The sequence below is a fragment of the Styela clava genome, chromosome 1 (assembly GCF_964204865.1).
Source record: "Styela clava chromosome 1, kaStyClav1.hap1.2, whole genome shotgun sequence".
NCBI classification, from domain to species: domain Eukaryota; kingdom Metazoa; phylum Chordata; class Ascidiacea; order Stolidobranchia; family Styelidae; genus Styela; species Styela clava.
The window spans coordinates 1940015-1962248 of NC_135250.1; the positions used below are offsets into that span (position 1 = coordinate 1940015).

Consider the following 22234-nt stretch of genomic DNA (forward strand, 5'->3'; position numbering starts at 1 on the left):
CCATTCTATGGCCCATTTGGGGGCACATGGGCCCCCCGATTGGAAAACAGCTGTCCTATATGATCATTGGTCATAAAATTCGCAACTGTGCAGTACAGGGATTCCTCGGGTTACGACGGTCGCGACTTACGCTGTTTCGAGGTTACAAACGCGCACTCCATAACGCTGTTTCGTGGTTAAAACGCACTCCACACAAATATGAACGAAAATATTGTACTGTAATATCTAAGCCCTTAAACTGGATCATTGTGATCAAGAAAATCAGTGCTTTGGGCTCATTGGTTTTCGTCATTTACCTGACGTGGACTAAAATGACGTGGACAATACAGTACGATATGTGTAGAGTAATTTATGTACTGTACAGTATAATGTTTCGACTTACACTGAAATTCGGGTTACACCGCTTCTCAAGAACGGAACAACGTCGTAAGTCGTGGACTCCCTGTATACTCAACAATTGGCAAATAAAATTTTAATGCTCCACCAGTGAATCTGCATCAATACTAGGTAATAAACTTTTATGAATATTTTTACTTTATTTCAGGTCGAAATCTGGCACTTCTGGTGGCTCTGTCTTTTCTCCCGAGTATTCACCACACCAAATACAACCAAATAGTAAATGGGACCAAAGTAACCAATCTGCATACCAACTTGGACGCGCCCAAACCACTGTACCAAACCATGGCATTATGGAAACAACCAGCGGAAAATATTACTACGTTTCTCCAACTAGTCGTAACAACCCGAGACTTCATACTGGTTACGATATACCAAACCAAAACCAACCATACCAACCAAGTTCTGGTTACTATAGTTCACCAAGCAAAACTCCAAACCAGCTTACCAAATCCCCATCACCAAGCAATTACCAATCAAACCAATCAGCAAAACCATACTATCAACCAGAAAAACAATATTCGCCACAGAAAACCAATTACGACCAATCCCATGGTGACCATTCACATGATGTAACCAATACGTACCAATCACCTGGTTACCATTCCACATCTGGTCCTTATTCAACAACCATAGGCAACCAGAAAGCAACTCCTGAGCACCCTCAAGTGTCCCAAACTCGAGTTTCAAAACGTCCAAATTTTAACGACTTTTTTAACGACAACCAGAAGTTGAAGAATTCGCTGAGTAGTCTCAGCCAGTTATACAGTGAAAATGACTCTAAGCCTTCATACGGGAGCGCATTCCAGTTAGAAGATGATCCCCTAATTGATGGCCGGCAACATGGGTCGCATAGGTCGTATGGAAATGCATTCACACTATCTTCAACAGCATCGTTAGATCACAAAAAAGTCTCTGATGCGCGAATTCCGCAATATAGTAATCCCCCAGGGTATGGGCATGAAAATTTAAGAGGGGCACCACCTTCACCAAATCGAAGGGATGGTAATAACAATCTTGGGCAAGCTACCATTAGTGGTGGTCAGTATTCACCAACTGACACGCCCCCTGCTCCACCCCCTCGTCAAAAATCCCATAAAGCTCTTGAGAAAACAAAACTTAGCAATCTTGGCCCAAAATATTACTCCCATATTTCAAATGATGACTATACCCAAGGCAGTGGGGATAATTTCAGATTCGCTAATGGTATTGACTTACAAAAAGCAAATGAAGACCAGGAGGCTATGTATGTGTAGAGAGTTATTTACTTTGAGATTTTAGATGGCAGAACCAAAGCCGTCTTCCCTTAGTGATTGAATTATTCGGATCTGGTTGAAGGTTTCTTACATAAGAGACATTTTACGGTACTGCCGTGGTATGTGTACCAGGTTAGGGTTAGGTCATAAATTTCTCCTATTTTGGTTCTATTACGAGTTCAGGGGCTGTCTGTGTTAGACAGGTGAATAAACCCCCTGCCCATAGGTTTCAGTCTCTTTATACAACTTGATGTGAAGTAGGCGAACAAAATTCGTCACCTCCATATTAGACTTCAGGAGTGCCCATTTTAAATGGTGCTGTTAAATCAGAAAAACATTCGAAACTCGCGATTTACACTTTTTCAGTCATGGATTTCAAAATGAATCGAATTTTTTGATTTTGACCATTTCATTACCCTAAGACTAATGAATCTCGACTCCAATATCAAAATTTTTAACTAGGAAAGCATTGATAATTGCAAACTTTCATTTTTTTTATTAATTGCAACCATCAGTTTCACAAAATTCCTAAAATTTGAAAATAAGACTGAGATTTATGTAAAATAGTTGTGTTGTTTTTTCTGTATTATGTACAAATTTTTTTATTACTTATTTGATGTACTTTTTATTTCCCAGAGCAAGACTCCAGATAAGTGCTGGGAAGTTGGTTTGACCAGAAAGTTTTAAATTATATTTTGCAATGCGATTGTTATGCTTTGAACAGCGAAATAACCAAACAAAATCCGCCTATATGTATATATTGTTACAAAAAATCGGTAACAGTTTCTAATAATTAATTACGATAATTCAATAACTGTCATCAATTTTGGTCGACATCATATATCGTAGGGGCAGACTAGCCTGCGAACAAATTTGTTGGTTTCATTTTCTCAAACCGTTGCCAAACGAAAATATCAGGCAATTCTTTATTTTTAACAAAAAAATATTCTTTGTGTTTTTTGATTTATTATTTTTGTGACAATTTTGATAATACATACGAAGAAGACACAAATTATTGTGTCCCTGTCCATATTCCGAATTATCCCGCCAAGCATATTATTATTTATTCACACCAAAACCAGGGAAAACTCTTGTGTACTCGTTTTATATATTGTAATATTAAATCTGTTCTACTTTGGTACTATGCACCACTGCAAATAAGTGAAGCGTTACTTGGCAGAATATTGGCACCCTAATATAAGCAAATCAATGCTGGCTTAAATGCTTCATTGATTATTGTGGATAGTACCGAAGTAGAACTTGTATATTTGAAGCAGAAATTCACTGTAATTTTTACTGTTTATTTTTAATAGTAGTGGAGTAATGATATTGTACTGTGATTCATTTATTTTGTAAATTTTTGTTTTTCATTCTTTAGTATAAAGGTCTGTTAGTTTAATGTAACCCGTGTCTGTACTTATTCGTTTCAATTGGTATTTATCACGAACATACAATTGCAGCTTCCTTCACCACCAAGTCCACCCATATCAAACGAATACGGGGTGTCCATAAAGTCTCTTTACGGCGCTCCCGAAGTATGCGAACCAAGATGGCGGACATCAGAACGTAACATGGGTAACAGGTTAGGGTTAGGCGATAATTTTTTTCCAATTTTCCTTATTTTAGTCCTATTATCAGTTCGAAGACTAGCCAAGAGCCTCCCGTAGTATTTATACCTAAAATTATGGCCTAACCCTAACATAGTACACATATTACATTTCGATGTCCGCCATCTTGGTTCGCATACTTCGGGAGCCCCCTCTTTACAAATTCAATTATTTTGTTACGAAATCAGTTCTGAATATATCTTAACCAGGTTTTTGCTTTTTAATCAGTAACTGTTTAAGTATTTTTACTTTATTTAATACATCTGTGAGGGCAAACAATATATGGTATCGATAAATTCTCTTTTCATTTTTAAAAATTTAAATACTTTTTGGACATTTTATATAACTGCTAAACTAATCTGATACCCAACATGAACAAGCAATTAGTAACCAGACGAGAAAACGTAGTTCATCACATGATCAAGTCGACTTTCCTCTCTCCGAGATGAATATGAAGTCCTTTTTTAGTTAGTGATTGTTGTGCAGTAAAGTATTTTTACTTCATTTAATACGTCTGTATGGGCAAAAACAATGTATGATATCGATAAAGTCCCTCTCAATTTTTTAAGACTTTATATAACTGCTCAACTAATCCCATACCCGTAACCAAGCGAGAGATCGTTGTTTGTCTTAGTTCGCCGTCTAATCGTTTTTCTTTTCTTCATAGATAAATAAAAAACCTATCCTTTCCCCATTAAGTCTAATATATCATAGTAGCGCTGTAAATAACGCAATACAGTAGAATGCATTAAAAGATCTTCCTAACACAGTATTACAGTAAAGTAGATTATATTATGGGTCACCAGATCACTAGCGAATAGTCTCATATAAAATGAATATTACATATATTCCCAAAAAAGTAATTTTTATTGTAAAGATTGCCTTTTTATAAACAAATAATTTTTTATCCAATTTAAATTCATCATTTAATACAAAAACTTTCTAAAATCTCTATATATCCAATCTCAAACATTATAAAAAAAAAAATAGAATAGAATAGAAAAAATAAAATTTTCGTTTTTGTGCTATTTTTTGTATACTGGTAGTATTTTGTTTACAAAATTTCAAGGTTCTATGTTACTTCACTGTATTCGTCTTAATGTTACATTTTTAATTTCATTCCAATTCTTATTTTTTACTTTTTCTAAGTGGTATTTTCGTGTCTGCTCAAACCTCCTGAAGTATGCGCACCAAAATGGCGCACAATCTGAACCGGGTTGTGTACCAGGTTAGGGTTCAGATTGGGAGACATCTTGGTGCGCATACTTCGGGAGTACTCAAACAAGGCTATAGGACACGGAAAGCAAATGCTGAAATATAGGATGTTACTTTGTTTTTATTAATGTTCAAGTCAGGTTAGCGTAATGTCCAAGTCCATATATTTGGAACAATTAAAACTGTTTTCCAATTGTCTTACCTGATTTGGACTGGTATCCTGGCTAAGCGGTCATGGTTTGTCCATGGTTAAACTGTTTCGTCAATGGTTAACAATTACCACGTCTGAACCAGACTGGTAACCGACGAGCGTCCATGGTTGAACTGTCTTGTCACTGGTTAACAATTCCCATACCCGACCAGGACTGGTAACCGGACAGTCGTTTATGTTTTGTCTATGGTTAAGCTGTCTTGTCACTGGTCAACAATTTTCATATCTGGCATGGACTGGTAACCGGACGATTGGTCATGGTCTGTCCATGAGGTCGTTTTGTCACTGGTTAACAATTTCCATACCTAACCCGAACAAGCGGGCATGGGGTGTACGTGTTTAGCTGTCTAATCTTTTCTTCAGATGAATCCTAACCCACATCTTGGTTAGCAACATAATTTGAATTATGACACCCAAGTTTTTTATTATGACCTCATAAGTATTTTCTTCAATTTCGTTGAAGTTCCGGCTACCCCTGTATATATTATCATCACAATATTAGTCGAACACACATTTTTTAAACTTTTTTTCTCTGATCAAACGGTACTATTAGTCAATGTTTATATTTTTGTTGCAAATAATTCTTTAGTAATTTAGAATTTTGGATGATAATATATATCTATATTTTAAAAATTTGGGAATTCTTTGTTTGGCCTTTTGGAAGTAAAAATTAGAAGGATTACGTCTTTACGCTCTTCGTTGATTGGTCAGCGAACTATGGCTATGTCAGGGATGTAAATTAATCTGTTGTTCGATGAAAGTATCACCAAAAGTATATTAAATTTCATGTGGCGTTTTAGAAGTGTAGGAATTAAATGGATTACGTCCTTACGCCAATCGTTGGTTGGTAAGCGTTCAACACAATGTCGGAGATCGATCTTAATTCGTTGTTTCACCAAAGTCTGTTGCCTCACTAAATGAATTAAAAAAAAATCAACTGCAATTAATACACATCGAAGAATCTGTGAGTGAGTATGTGGTGAGCAATCTGATTTATGCAACCATATCAACTTGGGTGTCTGAAGTTCTTCTCATACCTTTGCTCGAAACAAGGCTCGGGACCGCACTCAATCTTTTTTGCTATTGATAGCATTATATTCAATTTATTACAACATGGACAAGTGGCAGATATAGAGTTTAAACCAGGGATTCTTAAAACTTCAATTGCTTCTTTGAAGGCTAAGAACACCTGCGGTTCCCTTCTATAAAAATACCTAATTTTGCTTTTACAAATTTCCATCAGTTATTTTATGTGTCACGTAGTGAAACCATTCGAGGAAAACTCATTCGGACCGTTTTCTACGCTATTATTAACTTAAATACTAAAACAATGAAAAAATAAAAGTTTACAAGATGTAGCAATCTTGACGCTAACCAAATAAAACTCTCGCTTTGCAACACGTCTATCAACATCTTCAGATCGATTGGCCACATAAGGTGGCGCTAATCAAATTTCATCATATGTCATCAATTTACTTTAATGTAGTCATCATTAATGGCAACTGATGAGGGCTTCTGCTGTGGGCTCCCATAAAGACCGATCCGCTGACATCCAGGCGAGAGTTTAATTTAGGTCTGGTCTAAACCCAAGATATTCTTCAGCCTGTGATGCTAACCATGTTTCTCAGAAAAAGAGAGATCTAGTCTGAATTTAAGAATGATTTCATATGAGCCCTCGCCTTAAAATAAGACATAGTCGATAGCAAGAAATCTCTTCAACAAGTTTTAAATCGTTATCCAAAACGTGAGAGAGGAAAAGGTGCAACTTTGTAATTTTTTTATATCATTGAAAATAAAATACATCCTTCCAAAAATAAACCCTAGTGTTATTTTTTGAATGAAAATTAAAACAAAAGACCCATTTATGTACAACAAGATGATGATGCCTAAAGAACTGAGTCACCAATGCCGATTAAAGGATAAAATTAGTCCAGACACGATGAGGCAAAAATACTAGTGAAGATTGTATAATTTACATCTCATTTGCAAACTGCATTTACACTCAAACAAAATAAAAACAAACGTACAGAAAACGTAAAGCTATATGACACTAAATATAAGTACATTGAGGGGGGGAAAACTTTTGTCTGCCTAGAAACAAGCACATTATCTCAATGACACTGTGTGAGAGATAGAGACAAAATCCAGTGCTGCTATAATGTGAGGTCTGCCATTTCTGTTCTTAAAAATGGTTTTTACAAATTTAATCAAGTGATAAACACTTAATTTGAACATATATATAGATAATTGGGCGCTTCAAAAGTAGGTGTACCAATATGGAGGTAACTAATTTTGTTTGCCTACTTTACATCAATTTGTGTGAAGGGACTAAAACCTATGGGCAGGTGGTATTCACTTGGTTAACACAGGCAGTCTCCGAACTCGTAATAGAAATAAAATAAGGAAAATCGATATAAAATTACGCCCTAACTTGGTACACACACTACGTGAGTACTGATAATTGAGCATTCTATGTAGGCCACAAATAGCTATTTTCTCTGAACTAGGCAATCCGCATATAAAGCCTGGTTAACTATGTAAGTGAATAACTTTCCTATGAGCAGGATCCAGGGATATTTAAATCCAATCGAATATTTGAATATAACCCAACTGGTTAATGCCTCAGAGAATAGATGAATAAACTACCGTATATCCAGATGTCAAACAGGCATCATAATAACAAAAATAGCAAAAAGAAAGAGTAGATAAAAGCGCGAGGTATAGAAAAAAATATGACAAAACTATAAAATCAAAGTTTACTGTACAGAAGGGATTCTGAATCCTTTAGTAAGGGGTAACCCATTTTAGAAGGATAAACTGATTTGATCATTACATCAGTAGGCTGATGTACAGATAGTTATAAAAGGGGGCTCCCGAAGTATGCGAACCAAGATGACGGACATCGGAATGTAATATGTGTACTAGGTTAGGCCATAATTTTAGGTATAAATACTACGGGAGGCTCTTAGCTAGTCTTGGAACTGATAATAGGACTAAAATAAGGAAAATTGGAAAAAAATTATCGCCTAACCCTAACCTGTTACCCATGTTACGTTCCGATATCCGCCATCTTGGTTCGCATACTTCGGGAGCACCTATAAAAGTTTAGGTAAGTGGTTGATGGAGATATACAGGGTGTCCATAAAGTCTTTTTATAATTTCAATTTTGTTATGGAGTCGATTCTCAATATATTTTAACCAAGTTTATTGTTTTTTAATCAGTAATTGTTCAAGTATTTTAACTTTATTTTAATACATCTGTGAGGGCCAAAACAATAAATATATGGTATCGATAAATTTCCTTTGCAATTTTTAAATATTTTAAGACTTCATGGACACCCTGTATGATGTTGGGTTAATTATGAAGCTGATTATCCCAGTTGCTTTTCCAAAAGGGCAAACCTTTCTCCTGATAAAATCGAGTTGGATAAATTTCAAATGAAATTCAAAACTCTATTTTACAGTATCAGAAATTCGATGAATGTTTTTAAACAAAAAAAGTAAGAAAAGTGTACACGATCAATTGAACAATATGCAATGAATGGGTTGTCAATTGAAATTGGCTGTTTTAGCCCACATTTTAATCGAGGACTATGTGGGATACGAATTCTCGATGTATGGAAATAAAGAGACCATATTGAAACTTTTTTGAAGGTTAAACAAAATTAAAGAAACAATAGTCACAATTAATCTTTAAAAAAAATATTCTAACTGGTGGCAGTTATACTAACATAAAATAATAAAATAAAAACCACTGAGGTACTAACTGATGAAAAAATATTCATGGAGAACGGTTTGGGAGTTAAAATCTGTTTGACCTTGACACTTGACACCAATCTTTTGACACTTGACAAACATATTAGTGAAGTAGTATCGAAATGTGTCAACAAGGCAGTAATTGATAATCATCTATTGGAACTATAGATAATTTCATATATGAATTGACGCTATCATTGTCAAGTGCTATCAATGCCCTTATCGCTTCTTTGAACAGTTACAAAATCAGCCATGTTGATATTTTAAAAAGTAAGCGAATGGGCTCGCGAAGCCATTGGGTTTTTATCACAGAGCCCTGGGGCTCTGTCTGTAGCACTCCAAGAACCTATGCTCTGGAACAAAATAGAAAGATTACAATTTTTAAAGCTCATTAAAGCACAATATATGAACTGAATTAAGAACGAAAAAATAAATTATATAAGCAACCAAACACCCCTGGTGCATCTGTAACATGTGCCTGATGATGCCTGAACTAAAAAAAAGGCCTTTTCCTCCCTCCCTTATGAGAAAAAAACTTAACAATTTTTGAAGCAACTATTAAAAAAATACATGAGCAAGAATAAAAAGTGAGATAAAATAGTAAATCTAAGGATAAATTGAAATACAAAAGCAATTTACAAAGCAATAATAATCATTGAATATTAGCTATGGGCATATTTGTACTAGGGTGGTCAGAAACACTGGTACATGTTTACTAAAGTATATGTTTTATTATCAAGAAAGGCTAACGACTGTAACTGTAGAACAGCATTTCTCAAACTGTGTTCCGCGAGTTCTATCGGAGCGTTCCGCGGAAGAGGGATCGAAATTGCAAATAAACTAGTCGCCATGGCGATCTTGGTCGTACTTCGGTGGCTCTGTGTCGTAAATTTGTCTCCCAATTGGTGACAAACGGGCGGGTCGGCCTTGCGATCTAAACAGACCGATAGTACTCATGTCAGTCTGGAAAGCATGGAGTTTTAGTAAATCGCTCATTAACCGCCGGCCAAATTTTTCAATTGTCAAATTTAAAAAAAAAATTTTAATTTTACAATAAGCTAAATTTTTTAAAAACGACCCAATGATTTTATCTTCTAATTTCTTGGTATTCCACGAAGCAAGATAAAAAGCATTAGGGGTTCCAGGGCAAAATAAGTTTGAGAAACGCTACTGTAGTCTATCACATTTGTCAAACAATTGGTGACACCACTAGGACTGGGCATTTCAAATTGAATATTTGAATCAAATATTAAATTATTCGAATCGGTTTAGACGTTGATTTTGAATCGCCGCCATTTCGTATCAAGGTAAATTTCTCAATCTTTTTGTGAAGCCATATTTTTAAAATGCAATTCTGACAACCGACTGTTATCGTCAGTTATTGTGTGACAACTCAGGAAAGTGTGTGAAAACTCAGTAATTTATGTGACTGGAAAACCCATGACAATAAAAAAGTCACATACAATTAGGCATTTTCTAAGTATTCAAGATTCAATTCGAAAAAAATATTCGATTCATTTCTGGTATCACCAGGTATTCGAAAATACGCAGCCCGAGTCACCACTGATGTATTCATGAAAGAAGATTAGTTGACTCAGCTTGAGTCTAATATGATACTATGACATTACATTTGGGGTCGTATATCCATGGTTTCTTATTAAATTTAATAAATTAACATCCATCACCAATATATCAACTATTCCACAGACTACAACTCTTACACACAAAGTAATAAGCCTAAACAATTGGAACAGAATGGAACTTGTAGGAACAGGCAATTGAACTTTATACAATAAATATTTTTAAATCACACAAAATCAGAGTTCTGAAAATAAGATGTGATTAGCTAAATGAACTTTTAAAACTTAGGATTTGGTAAATACCAGTCACACTGAATTTTTCCCAATCACAAAGTTATTGAATGTTGCAGGCACTCGTGCATAAGGCACTTTAAAAATAATAAAAAATATCAAAAAGCATGACACATGAAAAAAACATGTTTTCATTATACATAATTAAAAAGCTAAACTTTTAAAGTTCACAAATGATGTTACAAATTAAAAGAAAAGCTTTGAGGTCTAATAAACCTATCATCTAAAAATAAACTACCTACAAAGAAAATTGGCCGAAATATAGGCATGATGGATAAGTTGTTTAAATGTTGGGCCAGACTATGTTGGTTAGTTAAAAATATTCGTTTCCACTTTCTAGTCTCAGACCAGCACTTCACATAAGGCAATGTTTCCCAACCAGAGACCTATGGCCCACAAGGGGGCCACAGAGCAGTTGGGGGGGCCACAATGCTTGGCACAAAACTGATATTACTTTTCACTTTACAAGAAAACTTCTCGTTCTTCTCAGTTTCATTGCTTTAAGGTCATTTCACAGGGATTTTGACTTTGTTGAGCATGAATTGTTTAAATCTTATTGGAATCAGAATCTACCAATCGAACTATCACTACTGTAACACCACTGTAATTACAAACAGGGGTCCACAAGTGCTAGTACCCTTCGGAAAGAGGCCATGACCCATAAAAGATTTGGGACCACTGACCTAAAGCAGGGTTTCCCAAAGTGGGGTCCGCAAACCCCCTGGGGGTTCGTGATGACTGCACAGGGGGTCGGCAACGATATGGAAATGGTTTGAAACAGATATAAATAGATCATAATCTTATTGAATTACCGTTAGCTTGTCAGTATTCAACGTTAGTATGTAATAATTCAGATTTTCGTGAGTTTTATTAGCATTATCCTTCCCCGTTGGTTGGGTACTTGAATTGATACAACATAGGATGAGAGTCCGTCAAAAATAAGATTCACAAACATGGGTCCGCCGCCGTAATGAATTTAGTAAGGCTGAACTGTCAAGATTTCAGTCCTTCAAAAAATAGTGGCTCCTTGTCCATGTCCATAGCCTTGAACAAGATGAAAGAGCAAAAAACATTTCTTGATCATCATATATTAATTCTTGATTTGGATATTTCTGATGTTTTAGGATACATAATAAAGGCATTCAGCACTAGATGCAGAATTTCTACGAAAAATTACGTTAACAAAAAAAAATAACAAATTGAATGCAAAACGATCTGACCTTTTCAAGCAATATATACAGCGCCCTAAATGATGTTGCAAAGCTTGCTTTTTGCTGACATCAATTTCAAAATTAAGCCCTAAAGTCGAGGTTGAAATTTTTATCCAATCATGTTAGTTTTTAACAATTAAAGGCGGGTCATAGAGGTCAGGGTAACCTAACTCTCGTGCAAAGCGTCATATAATACTGAATTTTTTGAGTATAAATCTTCACAAAAAATTGTAAAATAAAATTTCATCATTCTCGTAGAAGTAATCAACAAAATTACGGGTTTTGATTTTTAAGTCACCAAACAGGACGACATAAAAATTGAGTAAAAGTTTTTTTCGACTACGGAACCCCGGCTCTTATATAGAGAATCCCATCTTAATCAAATAAACTGATCATATCACAGAAACGACCTAACTAACACAACCTCAGCAAACAGGTCATAGGGTCTTCATATTTATCTCATGGGAGAGAAAAGCTAATATGACAACTTAATCATATGGTAAAACATGGTCTTCTGTCCGCCTAATACCACTTCATGTCAGATATTTATTCCTAAATGCTCATTCTTACATAGAACTCTGATGGTTTACTTACAATAAAAATCTACTTTGATATTGAACTTTACTTGGAACGAATGTGGAGCACAATTAGTGTTTACAAAAAAAAAACGAAAAAAATTATTAAATGCTAATTTAAGGCATTGTTAAGGCACAAACACCTTCTAAAGCAGTGGTTCCAAACCGGGGGCCGTGGGACCTCACAGGGGCCACAGAGCGGATGGTTGGCGACACAATAATAGCCACTTTGTTGAGCATGAATTGTTTGAACATAATGGGATTTGCATTCTACCAAACATAATAACACTCTAAATATCACTGGAATGATAAACAGGGGGGGGGCGGGGCAAGTGCCAAAAGCCTCCGAAAGAGGGCCACAGAAGACAACCACTGTTCTGAAACAATAAAAGTGACATGACGCAATGTACATATCAGTGGCCCGTTACATAGAGTAATGTTTGGGGTGAAAAGCATAAAAATATGACACACAGATATATAAAACGTCACCGTAAAGTACTCAAAGTAAGAGAAAGTTTTATAGTTTGGAGGCTTTAGAAAATATAACAACAGCGTTTAACAAACTGTTTTGCGAGGTTGTCATTTTGAATGACAACAAATAACTATGACATCACAATTCAGTTCAATCTCCGTCTGTTGGCAATGTAAAGTTTATGATGTCATAACACCACAATTATGGTTTTTTCTCACCGAGCAAGAATGCACCAAAGTATGTATGGCTCGGATTCATGAATACCTTCATTCCTGGGGGATAAATTTTTACTCTGAATTTATCGCCGCGTGAAAGAAACGCTATTCCGCTAGAATAGCATGTAATGTAGTCATCTGGGTTATGAGAGCGTGGAAGAGAATTTGTACAAGCTGCCAGTTCTGTGTTGCCGGTGACCCCAATCATGACCTTTTCAGTGACCTCTGACCCCCTGTTCATTTTGAATACAACCTGCAAAAAATAAAAGCAATGTTAACTATTTTGAAATTATTAACCAGCTCAAATTCGCAGGCTCGAATGTCATGAGGGATAAATATCTTCCTCACTGTATAAAGTAAACTCCACAGCTTGCTTACAGGAAACATAGTGATCCCTCTTCTATATCAGTAGTTAGGATAGGGATAGGATAGGATTTACATATTTATCCCGGGGGAGAGGAAAGCCGATAAGACGGCTTATCCATATGGCGAACCACGGCCTCTCGTCCGGTTACCATTCCAAGTCGGGTACGGGATTAGTTTCACTGTATTGTTTGTTTTCGGAAGCATGGACTTGGTGGTGGAGGAAGCCGTAACCGACCAGCGGTTACGTGAACCACCCAACGACGGCGAGGAGTCCAGCAATCCTCTCGCACATAACCATCCCTGCATGGGAATCGAACCTGCGAACCCACGCAGAGTAATTAGAGGTGCGGTGGCGAGCGTATTCCTAACGCTCAGCCCATTGAGCCACACCGCCGCGCCTGAGAAAAGTCCCAATAATCCCATATTTTTTAATTCTTTTCACTGCATAAATAGATCATTATAATTTGAAGGCACAGAACATAAGATACTTCACCTTCTTACCTGACTGTATATGAAGTAAATTCCGTCTTTCATAACCCTAACTCCAGCTTCCCCTTCTCCTAGGTTGATTTCTGTAACGTCAAATCCCTGGACTATGGCTCCATTGTTAGTGTTGGTGTCCCAGGAATGAATGATTTCATCTGTCAAGAGAAATAAGAATAAGATAAAATAAACAAGAGAGCAATGATCACACTAATGGAAGGCTAAAACGAAGTAGTACATTTCCTGACTTCGAATCATCCCCACAACGCAATGATTGTGACGCCGAACCACCACAAAGGTGTGCAATTTTTGGTCAAAGCACCTAAAAAAATCCCATAGAGTCCACATTGAGTTTTGTGTTTCTAGCGAAAAATACAACTTTGAACCACTGAAAATTTCAAAACAATTGGTCTAGTAAATACAAAGAACAGCAATTATTTAACAACGACAAGAAGAAAAATACAAAATGACAGAATGATCCATAGGTGGTGTCCAATGAGAGTTATATCTCTGTCCCCAAACAATCACCATAAACCCTGTGCAACCATCATGGACCCCTAGAGATCCGCAGAACATAGTTTAGAAAATCCTACTCTAGATACACCACCGATTATTGCTTGACAGTATACGGAATGCCCAATGACTTACCATCGGGTACTATACCTTGATATGGATCTGTTCCCTTGATTCTGACGTGGATTGCAGTGGCCTGGAAAAAGAAATTAACAATTACCGTAACTTCTATTGTAAAAGGTTTTTTAAAACCATGTTTCTAGAAAATTGTATGTTTCCCTGACAGTATTGTCGTGACAGTAAAATTTTGAAAAACTACATGCAAAAATATATACTGGGTGTCCAAAAAATTCTGCTAATATTATAGAAATACCAATTGGAGTTCTTGTAGTTCTCATTTATCATAAAATAAAATTTATTTAAACTTACAATTGGTATTGCTACCGAACAAAAGATTTTGGGAGCCCTATTTTTTTAAATATATATATATGCATATACAATGCTTTTACTGTATTATAAAAAGGGCTAGGGAGTTGGAAGTCGAAAAGTTAGAGATGTTTCCACTGGTCTCGGTCATACTAACTACCCAAAGTCGGCGGTCAGAGTGGGAACTTTGAATTCTCTGGAGGCGGAACTGGAATTTCAGACTTTTAATAATGATAAAATAAGTAAAAAACGTTTTACTATAACTCAAAGAGCATTGAGTTTACTAAATAATTGAAAAAGTTGCGGTATTTAAAAATGATTCATGTTTCACTTCATTATGAAAAAATTAATCGAGCTTGCGAACAGCAGTGACAACTGTCTTTTCAGATGGGATTAATCTGACCAGTCACGCTTCATTGATTTCTAATGATGTATTTACCTGTGGATTCGAGAAGCGGCGTCCACGAACTGAAAAAAGAATAAAAAATTTGTCAGTGATTTTAATGCAAAAGAGTGTCATTTTTTAGAAAGGCTTTACAAAATTCCTTGGGAAAAAGAAAGATGATAAGATGGCCCAAACATATGGCATAAGATTCCTCTGCAGTTCATGGGATTATGGTAGTTAACCAGGTATTTGTTTCAGAAGCATGGACTTGACCTAAAAATTCTGCAGACAGATACAATATATTATATAAATATATTGGATATGGTAAATTTAGAATTTAAGGCAACTACAATTATATTTTAAACTCAAGTTCATGATTTTGGAAACAAATAACTAACTAATCCCATACCCGACATGGAATGGTAACCGGATGAGAGGAAGTGGTTCGTATTATGAGGGTGAGCGAACACGTACTACTTCTTTTATCAATACCTTTCCACCTAAAATCTGTAAGATTCAAACCTTACTTGAGGTTTTGTTCGCTTTCCCGGTTCTATAATCAGTTACTTTTATTTTGTTTTTATCTATTATTTTATCGTCTATTGCTGATTATGGAGTCGAAATAAACTTATACTTAGGATTTACATATTTATCCCGGGGGAGAGGAAAGCCGATAAGACGGCTTATCCATATGGCGAACCACGGCCTCTCGTCCGGTTACCATTCCAAGTCGGGTATGGGATTAGTTATATTGTTTGGATAGACTTGGATGGTGGAGGAAGCCGTAACCGACCAGCGGTTACGTGAACCACCCAACGACGGCGAGGAGTCCAGCAATCCTCTCGCACATAACCATCCCTGCATGGGATTTGAACCTGCGAACACATGCAGAGTAATTAGAGGTGCGGTGGCGAGCGTATTCCTAACGCTTAGCCCGTTGACCACACCGCCGCGCCACTTATACTTATATGATTAAGCCGTCTTATCGCCTTTTCTCTCCCCCAAGATAAATATGTAAAATCCTATCCTAATTTAAAATTTGGAGCAAATAGAGATAAGCTGCAAAAAAGTAAATGTTTTTAATTACATGCTTGTGAAAATGAAAAGTCCTTTTTGGGCATTGTATCCAAGTGCAAAGGTCAGGGTGGTCCAAGATTGACTTTTGCATTGTTCGCGGGCCACAATAGTGCCAAGAACTTCGCTCGTTTAACTTCGCTAGTTGCCTCAGCAAGCCATAACATTAGTCAATTCAGTGCATTGGTGATGCAACAGTATGTCAAAAGATTTTTTGGTCAATTTTTTGACGAAACAACACAAAATGCGATTTTTTGATTCCTCTCAGAATGTGACGCGGGCCACAGATAATGGAGTGGCGGGCCTGGGTTTGGACCACCCTGGCATATGTCATTAAGTGCTCTGTTCAGAGCCCCATGGCTATATAAGAGAAATTTATGGGCTCTGCGAGTTATTCGTCTACTTATTAAAATACTGACACGAATAATTTTGTAACTGTCCAAAGAAGCAATAACTGCATTAATAAAATATTGACAACAGTAGTATCAAAATGTGGCAACAAGGCAGTAAAAACAAATAATTTTCATTTTTATAAATTTGTTGTGGGGCTCTGCAATTTATAATTACAACAAACAATGGGACGTTCATCCAGTAAACAATCTTGAACTGACACTACTCACTACGAAACTAGCGCCGTACAGCACTTGTCACCACATAAATCTGGGTGAAGGCAATAATAAATTTAGAATAAATTTTTTTTTATGCATAAAAAGTTGGGTCGTTCGGCGGCTGCAAAAAATTAGTTCACGAGCCAAATTTAGTCTGCGGCTGAACCCTGGTTTAAACCATACACATCAGCAATTGATATTGCACTATGACCTGCAAGCAACATATGAAACAGTCCACAAAAAGCAAACATTTATGAGCACGAGCTATCGTTGCCATACCCTGGATTAGGCAGTCACAGTTGGACTGGAAACAGTCGTTAACTAATTTTTAAGTGCTCCAGCTATTAAGCTATGACGCTTTATGACATGGGTGTGCAGCCTGCAGCCCTTAAGGAAAAATTGTGCGATCCGCAGAAAAGTGACAATTCTGAATCCTGTGTGGCCTGTGAAGCAATTTTTTGATTTAGTTTAATCTAGTATGTGTGAGTAATTCATTCAATTCTTTTGTGTTGCAAAGACTGTACCCAAGTCCAATTTGTTATCTATTCCTATGACGTTACAATTCCCTAACAGCTAGCGTGTGCGAGGCAAACAACACATGTCGTAGAGTCAATAACCACAACTTTTGTGCACTACTAGAAAGCCCATGTTGAATAAAGGTGTGGCCCGCTGTTTTCCCAAGTTATTTATATCTGGTCCCCTTAAATTGAAGGTTCCACACACCTGCTCTGTGAAAAAAATTAAAAAAAATTAAGTTGTTCCTCATGAGTTGGTGATGCATGGATTTGATGACAAAAAGTTGGAAGTGAAAAATGTGTGACAACTAAGTCTCAGTTGAATAATTAAGCATTCTCAAACTCATTAAATATCATTAATTAATTAATTTGGGAGAAAACAAAAAGGAAAAGGCTATTTAAAACTGTCGTTATGTGTTCATATTCAGAGGGTGTCCATAAAGTCCTAAAATTTTTTTAAATTGCAAAGAGAATTTATCTATACCATATATTGTTTTGCCCTTATAAATTTATTAAATGAAGAAAAATACTTTTCGAATTACTGATTAAAAAACAAATAACCTGGTTAAGATATATTGAGAACTGACTTCATAACAAAATTGAAATTGTAAAGGGACTTTATGGACGTCCTATTTGAAGATATGAAATTTTGTTTTGTGAATCTTTTAAATGAATCAATTTATCCCATAATAGTATGTTATAGCTTTAAATTCGTCTCGAAGAATTCAAAAAAAAATTTAAGTTTTCAAAATTTTTATACCCCCACCCGGGGTTGAAATGGGACTTTCAGGTCCATTTGATGCAAATGATTTATTTTGAGTTTTTGCAGAAATTTGGAATTCAATTATCAACATTGAAAGTTTGCAATTTCGACTCGATCCAAATTCAAAAAGAGTTCAAGCTCAGACTTTGGCGAGTACTAAAATATACCTCTAATGAAAAAATGCCAACTCTCATCTACGTAAAATGGCGCCCATGGCAAAGTCTAAAAATGCGCCTGCTTGATAGTTGTTTGACAATTTATAGCGACTATTATTGAATTGAGATACTTGTACGTTATTATTTAAATAAAATACGAGTTTCAGTTATTCCCAATTTTAAATTAGTTTATTGAAACTTTATATGATTATTACTTTTTCTCCGTTTTTGCGCCCCAGTTCAAACGGCCCCCATGGTAATAGCCATGGCTGCCACACCCTAGATACGCCACTGAACTCTCATCCAAAAAATTCTCAGCTCTGGTTTAATACATGAATTCACCGCAATTCAGACCCAATTAGTTGCACAAACAAATCCATGCTTTTTACCTAAAGGTGGACGAAACATCAAATGTCTCTTTATCCTCTGCCCTAAAGGGAATATATTATTCGAAATTATAAATAAGTTAAGATGATTGCATGATTGCCATTTTATATAGGATTGACTATTTTCCACTTTTGCAAGGTTTATAAAAATTATATTTTATGATCATATGATGCAAAAAAATCTATACAGGTTTTCAGCACAAAAAATTTATTTACAAATGTACACAGCACAGTGCGCCACACCGCCGAGCCCTTGAATCTAACGATTTACCTGGTCATCATCAAAGGAATCTAGACCGACAACCAGACAAGAGGCTGCATTTCACAATATGGGTAATTCATTTCATCGGCTTTCCTCTCTCCAGCATGAACCAAATTTTTTTTTATATGTACAAGAAAATTTGTTGGACACCTTACTGCCAAAAGGTAATCTATGTAATCGCTGGTCAGTTAAGGATTGCTCCACCCTCAAATCCATGCATCTGAAACAAATAACTGGCTGACTAATCCCGTACCTGAAAAGGAGTGGTAACCGGGCGACAGGTTGTGGTTCGGCATATGATTAGGTCGTCTTAGCAGCCTACCTCTCTTTGGAAATAATTATTAAAATTGTATTTAACATTACGTAAGCTGAATTCTTGTGTAAGATAATTATATGTGCAAGAAGATTGCTGGTCTCCTCGCCGCCGCAGGGTGGTTCACGTAACCACTGGTCGATTACTGCTTCCTCCACCATCAACTCCATGCATCTGAAACAAATAACTGGTTAACTAATCCCAAACGTGGTACTGAAAATCGAACAAGAATCGGGGTTTGTCATAGGATTTATCCATTTAATGTGATTTCATCCATCCCAAAATAAATCAAAAATTTCTATATTTCTTTACCTTTTCTGCCTCTCTTTTTTCCTTTAGTTCTTCTTTTTATTCTTGAAAGCATCGGCATCTTTCCAATTTCCATATCTACAAATGTATAAAAATCACAAGATAAATTATTTATATGGAATGCGGACTAATATGGCCACTATGATGCCAGCAATATTCTAAACCAGTGGTTCTCAAACGGTGAGGTGCGCTCCACAAGGAGGCAGTAGACAATTTTTTGAGGGGGGTGTAAAGCTAATTGAAAATATAAATATTGGTTAGTTTTTTTTTGCCCGCCATATCTTGGATAATTACTTTTTTTTTTTGGATATTTATGTTCCATCCACGTATTTTCAACGTGTTTTTTGAATAAAACATACTTCTGCCTCACTATTTGTTATTTGTAGCCTTTTGTTAGCTAGTTATTACTTATCGATCTTAAGATTGGTGAGTATGTTGATAGGTATTTGTCTATTTGTATGTTTGTCTGTCTGTTAGATGCGCGCGATATCTCACGAAAGCGAGGTTGAATCTGCTCCAAATTTTGCATGTGCATTTATCATAGCTTGGACCAGAAGCCTATTGATTTTAGATTAATTATGTTGTATAATTAACGAGTTATTAATTAATAAGTGATGGGACACACGGTGTCACTATGGAGTAAAAGCTCTGTTTTGGGGGATCCCCTGAACCTTCGATTGAGTCTTCGTCTCCGACCGTTATTCTCGTTTTTCAGTTGGGCGCTAGACTTGACAAATTCTAAAATGGGAGCGCTGCATAAAAAGTTTGAGAACCGCTGGTCTTACCAAAATGGAATAAAACACTTCCATACCTTCATCCGCGTTGCTTCTTTTCTTTCTGTGTTGGATTTCTCCATCTTCATTGTCATCATTGTCTTCAACAAATATATCTCGATTTTTGTTGGTCTGCAGAGGATGCAGAATATAAAGGATATTTATTTTAGACTAAAAGTTTAATATTGGTCATTTGTACTCAGGTCCAGCTCAGTAAGACTACACATCCAACACAATATCTTACAATAGAAATGAAAGATAAGATTTACATATTAATCCCTGGGCGAGGAAAGCCGATAAGACAGCTTAAACATATGACGAACCACGGCCTTTCGCCCGGCCGCCTGTTTATGTCGAGTATGGGGTTAGCTAGCCAGTTATTTGTTTCAGATGCATGGACTTTATGATGAAGGGAATTCGAAATGCACAATATAACGAGCCGTTGAACTATTTAAACAAAAAAATGTACATTTTTATAAGAAAATGACAAATGGGTTTTTATCGAGAAAAAATAAATACAAATCATGTGTGATCAATTCACTGGTGAAGAATATAGAGTGATGGAACCCACAGGAATAGATAGGATAGATGAACATGCGGAAGATCGATAAGTTGGCGGTCTCTGATAGCTATCTCGTTTTATTATCTTAGTATATAATTGTTAGGAGGATAAACAAGGAAATTGTGGCTGAATAACCTAATTAAATTATCTTAACCATAGTCCATAGTCAAATAGGATAGGATAAGATTTACATATTTATCCCGGGGGAAAGGAAAGCTGATAAGACGACTTATTCATAATTATATCGAACCACGGCCTCTCGTTTGGTTACAAGTCCCATTTCGGATACAGCATTAGTTAACCAGTTATTTGTTTGCGATGCATGGACTTGTCAAACGAGATAGCGAACAGAGACCGCAAACTTATCAATCCAGCGGCTTGTATCATCGCTTTGACTCAATAGTGACACCATGTGTCCCATCACTAATTAATTAACGAGAATATCAATCGGAGACCGATGACTTAGGGGATTCCCCAAAACGGTAACAGCGGTTTCGATTCATTCAATATGACTCAATGGCGACACCATGTGTCCCAACACTAATTAAGTGATAACTCGTTAATTATACGACATAATTCACCGAAAACTAATAGGCTTCTGGTCCGAAATATGATGAATGCACATGCAAAACTTGGAGCAGATTCAACCTCGCTTTCGTGAGATATCGCGTAACATACGAAAGTGTCTAACAGACAAACAGACAGACGAATACCTATCAACATACTTACCGATCAAGATCGATAAGTATTAAGTTAATTTCGACCTATACTCGGACGATTTATAATGGTTCTTTCAATAGGAGGAGATATTTCCGTATTGGATGCATTTTTGTCTAAAGCCTTGTTGGGAGTGGAAATAAGAAATGGCACAAACCTGATCATTCCAGTCATGGTTCCTTTCTCTGCGTCGTCTTGACAACTTGTTCCTGTCTCTGACGCCATGATTTGATGACGTCGTTTCTTTGTATTGATGTAGTTCGTTTGATAAGGTAGATACTTGATGTTGAAGATGGTCCAGTTCGCGCCAAAGTACAATATTCCACGCGAATAGGAGGATGCATAGTCCGAATAATAAAAAAATCGCTATCGCCACCCCGCGGAAGTTTTGCCTAAGATCGTTTTGCCACCAGGGGACTTTATTGCCACATTTGCATGGTCTCTCATTTTTCTGTTTTCGTAAATATGACGTATCTACAATGACGTCACGATCCATTGTGGTCATTTGTTTGAAACAATATGTTGGATTACAATTGTCAATAGGGCGCATTGCTGCCAGGGATCGAAAAATGTCGCACAACCTCTTACTTATTTATGACAAATTAAGCGATCGGAACTACATGATAAAGAGTATCTATGTCTGAAAAATAAAGCATAAAAAACGTTTAATGCATACATATAATGAAAACACGAACTACGCCGTATCGTTCTGCGGCCATGTGTAGAAGATTCAAGTCTAGCACAAAATTTGGACCTCCAGAACGCGCATCAAGATGGCGCACAACCTGAACATAGTATGTGTGTACCGGTCAGGGTTCAGGTTGTGCGACATCTTGGTG

At 36.4% G+C, this 22234-nt stretch overlaps 2 protein-coding genes across 9 annotated transcripts in view; one reads left to right on the forward strand and one right to left on the reverse strand.

Moving 5' to 3' along the window:
- Nucleotides 1–5308, forward strand: part of LOC120344340 (uncharacterized) — a 79077-nt gene extending 73769 nt beyond the window's left edge. For all 4 annotated transcript variants that reach the window (XM_078116181.1, XM_078116196.1, XM_078116186.1 and 1 more), the window contains one exon: nucleotides 545–5308. In XM_078116181.1, the coding sequence (XP_077972307.1) occupies nucleotides 545–1652 (1108 nt within the window). In that variant the 3' untranslated portion in view covers nucleotides 1653–5308. The remainder of the gene's footprint in view (nucleotides 1–544) is intronic.
- A 1328-nt stretch (nucleotides 5309–6636) lies between these two features.
- On the reverse strand, nucleotides 6637–22034 carry LOC120335757 (uncharacterized). Of its 5 annotated transcripts, none has more exons than XM_039403538.2 (8): nucleotides 21553–22034; nucleotides 20155–20248; nucleotides 19347–19421; nucleotides 18463–18504; nucleotides 15013–15041; nucleotides 14298–14343; nucleotides 13653–13792; nucleotides 6637–13038 (listed from the first exon to the last, which is right to left on the reverse strand). In XM_039403538.2, exons 1-8 carry the CDS (start codon nucleotides 21943–21945, stop codon nucleotides 12772–12774), a joined length of 1086 nt encoding a protein of 361 aa, XP_039259472.2. In that variant the 5' UTR covers nucleotides 21946–22034; the 3' UTR covers nucleotides 6637–12771. The 5 variants fall into 5 exon arrangements, with proteins under 5 accessions (XP_039259472.2, XP_039259341.2, XP_039259599.2 ...); XM_039403407.2 differs by having other exon boundaries at nucleotides 14283–14343; XM_039403732.2 differs by having other exon boundaries at nucleotides 12874–13038; nucleotides 13645–13792; nucleotides 14283–14343.
- Between the last annotated feature and the right edge of the window lie 200 nt (nucleotides 22035–22234).

What these genes read in the sequence shown, in the direction of transcription:
- LOC120335757 (XM_039403407.2), bottom strand. Translation starts at nt 21,945, where the DNA reads ATGCGCCCTATTGACAATTGTAATCCAACATATTGTTTCAAACAAATG. An exon ending in ACCATGACTGGAATGATCAG is followed by an intron (nt 20,249 to 21,552) that starts GTTTGTGCCATT and finishes CATCCTCTGCAG; the next exon opens with ACCAACAAAAATCGAGATAT. An exon ending in GATGTTTCGTCCACCTTTAG is followed by an intron (nt 15,042 to 18,462) that starts GTAAAAAGCATG and finishes TTCTTTTTTCAG; the next exon opens with TTCGTGGACGCCGCTTCTCG.